Source organism: Pan troglodytes, chromosome 10, assembly GCF_028858775.2.
Source record: "Pan troglodytes isolate AG18354 chromosome 10, NHGRI_mPanTro3-v2.0_pri, whole genome shotgun sequence".
Lineage (NCBI taxonomy): Eukaryota > Metazoa > Chordata > Mammalia > Primates > Hominidae > Pan > Pan troglodytes.
In genome coordinates this window covers 25,905,185-25,911,369 of record NC_072408.2, presented here as the reverse complement: position 1 = coordinate 25,911,369, position 6,185 = coordinate 25,905,185, and the positions used below count along the sequence as shown (strand labels likewise).

The 6,185-nt window shown below is 45.8% G+C and overlaps 1 protein-coding gene across 1 annotated transcript; it reads right to left on the bottom strand.

Annotated features, from left to right (window-relative positions):
• Positions 1-665: 665 nt before the first annotated feature.
• On the bottom strand, positions 666-1,275 carry LOC743136 (large ribosomal subunit protein eL19-like). The gene has a single exon (XM_054664124.2). It carries the CDS (start codon positions 1,262-1,264, stop codon positions 680-682), a length of 585 nt encoding a protein of 194 aa, XP_054520099.1. The 5' UTR covers positions 1,265-1,275; the 3' UTR covers positions 666-679.
• Between the last annotated feature and the right edge of the window lie 4,910 nt (positions 1,276-6,185).

The following is a 6,185-nucleotide window of genomic DNA, read 5'->3' as shown; positions in this document are numbered from 1 at the left end:
TTTTATTTCTCCTTCACTTATGAAGCTTAGTTTGGCTGGATATGATATTCTGGGTTGAAAATTCTTTTCTTTAAGAATGTTGAATATTGGCCCCCAATCTCTTCTGGCTTGTAGAGTTTCTGTTGAGAGATCCACTGTTAGTCTGATGGGCTTCCCTTTGTAGGTGACCTGGTCTTTCTCTCTGGCAGCCCTTAACACTTTTTCCTTCATTTCAACCTTGGAGAATCTGATGATTATGTGTCTTGGGGTTGATCTTCTTTTGGAGTATCTTAATGGTGTTCTCTGTATTTCCCGAATTTGAATGTTGGCCTGTTTTGCTAGGTTGGGGAAGTTCTCCTGGATAATATCCTGAAGTGTGTTTTCCAGCTTGTTTCCATTCTCCCCATCTCCTTCTGGTACTCCAGTCAAGGTTCGGTCTTTTTATGAAGTCCCATATTCTTGGAGGCTTTGTTCATTCCTTTTCATTCTTTTTTCTCTATTCTTGTCTACATGTCTTATTTCAGTAAGGTGGTTTTCCAAGTCTGATATCCTTTCTACTGCTCAGTCAATTCAGCTGTTGATGCTTATGTATGCTTTACAAGGTTCTTGTGCTGTGTTTTTCATCCCTATCTGGTTGTTTATGTTTCTCTCTAATCTGTTTTTTTTTTTTTTTTTTTTTTTACAGACAAAGGGGGAGGTTTTATTTCTTGGTCTCTTCCTCTTTGGACAAAGTCTTGATGATCTCCTTCTTGGCCTGGAGGTGCTCTTCATGGCTCTTGCATGCTTCCTTGGTCTTAGACCTGCGGGCCTCAGCCTGGTCAGCCAGGAGCTTCTTGCGGGCCTTGTAAGCCTTCAGCTTGTGGATGTGTTCCATGAGAATCTGCTTGTTTTTGAACACATTTCCCTTCACCTTCAGGTACAGGCTGTGATACATGTGGCGATCAATCTTCTTAGATTCATGGTACCTTCTGAGCAGCCGGCACAAAATCCTCATTCTCCTCATCCATGTGACCTTCTCTGGCATTCGGGCATTGGCTGTACCCTTCCGCTTACCTATGCCCATGTGCCTGCCCTTCTGGCGGGCCAAGGTGTTTTTCTGGCATCGAGCCTGGGAATGGTCCGTCACAGGCTTGCAGATGATCAGCCCATCTTTGATGAGCTTCTGGATCCGCTGACGGGAGTTGGCATTGGCGATTTCATTGGTCTCATTGGGGTCTAACCAGACCTTCTTGGCACAGCCGAAGACACTAGAGGTAAGCATCTTCTGAAGCCTGAGCATACTCATGGCTGCGGCTGCAGCAGCGAAAGGAAAGAGCGCTAATCTGGTTATTCTAGTTAGCATTTCCTCTAACCTTTTTATCAATTTCTTAGCTTTGCATTGGATTAGAACAATCTCCTTTAGCTCATGGTAGTTTTTCATTACCCATCTTCTGAAGCCTACTTCTGTCAATTCATCTATCTGACCCTCTGTCCAACTCTGCACCCTTGATGGGGAGATGTTGTGATCATTTGGAGAAGAGGCACTCTGGCCTTTTGGGTTTTCAGGATTTTTTTTCATTGATTTTTTCTCATCTTTGTGAGTTTGTCTAGTTTCGGTCTTTGAGGCTGCTAACTGTCAGAAGGGGTTTTGTGGGGACCTTTTTTTGGTTGTTGTTGTTAATGCTGTTGTTGTCACTTTCTGCTTGTTTGTTTTTATTTCAGTAGTCAGGTCTCTCTTCTGTAGGGCTGTTGCCATTTGCTGGGGGTCCACTTCAGGCTGTATTCATCTGATTCACTCCTTTGCCTGGACATGTCACTCAAAGAGGCTGGAACACAGCAAAGATGTGTACCTGTTTCTTCTTCTGGGACCTCTGACCTTGAGGGACACCAACCTGATGCCAGGAGGATTGCTCCTGTATAGGGTGTCTTTCAACCCTTGTTTGAGGATCTCACCCAGTTGGGTGGCATGGGGAGCAGGACCCATTTAATGAAGAACTTTGTCCCTTGATGGAAAGGGTGTGTTTTGCTGGGGGAAAACCCACTCATCTGGGCTGCCTGGATTCCTCAGAACTACCAGGAGGAAAGGCTAAGTCTCCTGGTTTGTAAAGACTGTGGTCACCCCTCCGCCTAGGGGCTCAGGCCCTGGGAGATCCAAATTCTGTCCCTGAGCCTCTGGCTGGACTTATTGGAGATCTTGTGGGGACGCCCTGCCTACTGATGAAGGATGGGTCTGGGTTGGACCTAAAGAGGCATTCTGGCCACAGACTGCCACAGCTGGTGTGTTGGGCTGTGGGGACAAGTCTTGGGACCAAGCCTTCCTGCCTTCCTGGCTCCAGCAGGGAGAAAGCGCAACCTGGAGCTGTAGAAATGGATGCCACCCTGCCCCCACCCATGGAGCTTAGCATGTTAGGCAGTTGTGAGTCCCAGTGCTGGTTGCTGCCTCTCCTTCAAAGAGCTCAAATGGCTTAGACAGCAGGCTGCGGCAGCTGTTGCTGGTCGTCTATCCTCCTGAGTTGGGTAGGCTTAAGCAGATTTGAACTGAGAGGCTGTTAAGAATCTGTGTGTTCTGGGGCTGACACGCTAGGCCCCGGTGGTACGGGTTCATGAGTGGGATCTTCCGCTCTATGGGTTGCACAGTTCCGTGGAAAAAGCAGTTTCTCTGGCTGAATAGTGTGCTCAATCACCACCTCCCTTGGTTGGTGGGAGGGGGGTTCCCCTTCCCCGTGTGGGTCTCAGGTGGGCTGCCACACCACACTGTTCTTCCTTCTCTCCATGGGTCACACTAGCCTTCTAGTCAATTTTGTTTTCTGTTTTTTTTTTTTTTTTTTTGAGACAGAGTCTTACTCTGTTGCTCAGGCTGGAGTGCAGTGGTATGATCTCAGCTCACTGCAACCTCTGCCTTCCGGGTTCAAGTGAGTCTCCTGCCTGGGATTACAGGCACACACTATGGTGCCCAGCTAATTTTTATATTTTTAGTGGAGAGGGAGTTTCACCATGTTGGCCAGGCTGGTCTCAAACTCCTGACCTCAGGTGATCCACCTGCCTTGGCTTCCCAAAGTGCTGGGATTACAGGTGTAAGCCACTATGCCTAGCTTTCAAGTCAATTTTGATGAGAGAACATGGATACCTTAGTTGACAGTGAAGGATTCACACGCTTATTATGGTTTTCTCTGATGGGAGCCTCCAAACAGCACTCCTTCTATTTGGCTATCTTGGCTCCAATCTTGACTGTGTATTTTTAAATAGCTTGTCTTAAAGCTCACTAATTCTTTCTTCTGCTTAATTAATTCTGCTATTAAAAGTCTTTGATGCATTATTCAATATGTTTATTGCATTTTCCAACTCCAGAACTTCTGCTTGATACTTTTTAATTATTTCAATCTCTTCATTGAATTATCTGGTAGAATTCTGAATTCCTTCTCTATGTTATTTTTAATTTCTTTGAGTTTCTTCAAAACACCTATTTTCAATTCTCTATTTAAAAGGTCACATATCTCTGTTTCTCCAGGACTGTTCTGGTGCCTTATTTAGTTCATTTGGTGAGGTCATGTTTTCCTCGGTGGTCTTGATGCCTTGTAGATGTTTGTCTTTGTCTGGGCATTGAGGAGTTAGGTATTTATAGTAGCCTGCACCATTTGGGCTTGTTTTTACCCATCCTCCTTGGGAAGTCTTTCCAGTCTTTTTTAAAAGGAGTTGATTGTTGTAATCTTAGCTGTATCTGCATTAGGGGCTACTCTAAGCTCAGTAACACCATGGTCCTTGTAGACTCATGGAAGTTTCACCTTGATGGTCTTCGATAAGATCTGGAAGAATTCTCTTGATTACAAAGCACAGACTCTTGTTCTCTTCTCTTACTTTCTCCCAAAGAAATGGAGTTTCTCAGTTCTGCATTGTCTGGAGCTGGAGGTGGGGTGACATAAGCACCTCTGTGGCCACCACCAGTGGGACTGTGCTAGGCTAGAACTGAAGCCAGCACAGTATAGCACTGGGTCTCACCCAAGGTCTGCTGTAACCACTACATGGCTACTGCCTGTGTTCCCTTAAGGTCTTTGGGGCTCTACAATCAGCAGATTGCAAAACCATCCAAGCTTGTATCCTCCCCTTCAGGAAGGTAAGTTCCCCTATGTCCTGGGCAGTTCAAGAGGTGCCAGCTGGGAGCCATGGACTGGAGTAAAAAACCTTAGAAGTCCACCTGATGTTCTATTTTACTGCACCTGAACTGGCACTCAAACCATGAGACATGGTCCTTTGCACTCTTCCCTCCCCTTTCCACAGGTAAAGGAGCCTCACCCCATGGCTACCACCACTACAGGCCCATGGGGAGTACTGTCTGACTGTTGTCAGTGTTCCCTCGAGGCCCAAGGGCTCTTCAGTCAGCTTGTGGTAAATGTTGCCTGGCCTGGGTCTAACCCTTCAGGGAAGTGTGCTCGTCTGTGGCCCAGGGCAGGTTCTGAAATGCCCTCCATGAGCCAAATCCTGGAATTAGAGACCCCAAGATCCCACTAGGTTCTCCATCCCTCTTTGGCCAAGCTGCTACCTAAGGTGCAAGACAAAGTCCCCTTGGCCTTCTTGTCCACTTTTCTCAAGAAGCAGGAGTCTCTCCCCATAGACACCATAGCTGGGAATGTGCTGAGTCTTACCTGAAACCAGCAAGTTTCAGAGTCTCACCCAAGCTCCATGGCATGCTACCTTGGTATTGCTGCTGGTTTTTCAGAACCAAAGGGCTCTTTAGTCAGCAGATGATGGGTCCTACAGGACTGGCTCCTTGCCTTCAAGGAAGTACGTTCTCTTTTGTCCCAGGGCAGGCATGGTGATGTCATCTGGGAGCAAGGGCCTGGAGAGGTGGCTTCACTACTCTGACTGGTGCCCTTATCCTACTGTGGCTGGGCTAGTATTCAAGACAGAGTCCTCTTTACTCTTCTCTTTCCTCCTCTCAAGCGAAAGAGGGTGTCTTTTTAATTCACGAGCTGTGCAGCCTGGGGTTGGAGAGAGGTGGCACAAGCACTCTCTTAGCTGCCCTGGCTGGTGTCTCACTAGGTCATGTGCTCCCCAAGTCCACTGGTACCAAGCCCAGCACAGCATTAGGTCTTGCCTAGGAATTGCAGTCTTTGTGGCCTAGGCAGCCTTTGCCTTTCAAGTTTATTTAGAACCCCAGAACACTTTAGCCCATGGCAGCAAGGCTTGCTGAAAGTCAAGTTCTGACTGCTGGGATGGGCAATTCCCCTCTGGATAGGGCTGGCTTAAATACTTCCTCCATCAATGGGCATCAGCTGAGTTCAGCCCGGTTTTGCTCACTGCTATGACAGAGTAGCACTAAGTTCAATGCAGTGTCTCACAATTGCTAAACTTTTCCTTTCCCAAAAGCACAGATTCTCTTTCTGTGTCAGGCAGCTGCTGCCAGGGATGGGGCAGGGGTGGTGTGGAAGATTCGAGACTGTCTTTTCTCCCCTCTTCAGTGCATCTTTCAGTGACATGAAGTTAAAACCAGGTATTATGAGTGCTCACCTGATTTTTGGTTGTTATGAAGGTGTTTTTTTAAAAAATGTAGGTATGTTGTTAAATTGGTGTTCCTTCCAGGGAAACAACTGGTGGAAACTTCTATTCAGCCCTCTTGCTCCACCTCTCCTATACATTGTTTTAAGCAGTGAGTTTATGGTACTTTGTTATAGCAGCAATAGGAAACTAGTACGCTAAGGAAACTGCACTCCCAACTGGGAGAGAGTGCTGCCTTATTCCTACTTTGACAGCCTTCTCTGGGCAGTCAATACATTTGCCACTGTAGGCACTTGATATACAGTTAACTGTGCCTTTTGAGGTCTTTCTGTCCTTTACTGTTCCATTGTAACACCCATTGTAGGTAAAGTGATAACAAACTCTGCTCTGTGATCTCAAAGGAATGAACGGAGAGTAGGCCTTAACTTTTAGGTTGCTAATATTTCTGGATATTAAGTGTAACTCTTACAAGCAACAGCTTGTTAAAATTATTTTAAAATTTAATTAAGGACAATTTCTTTTTACAGGAAAATTTTGCCTCCTTACTTATAGTTTTTTTTATTTCCTTGCTCCAATTGCATTTTCATTATTGGTTCTGTTCATATGTTAAAATTTAATAATGCCATTCATTCTTTTCCCTTTTCATTTACATCGTATCTCCACGGATGCTAAACTTTCCAAACAGTGCATTCAGTTTACATCATGATGAGGGATTTCAAAGTTAGATGTTTTTC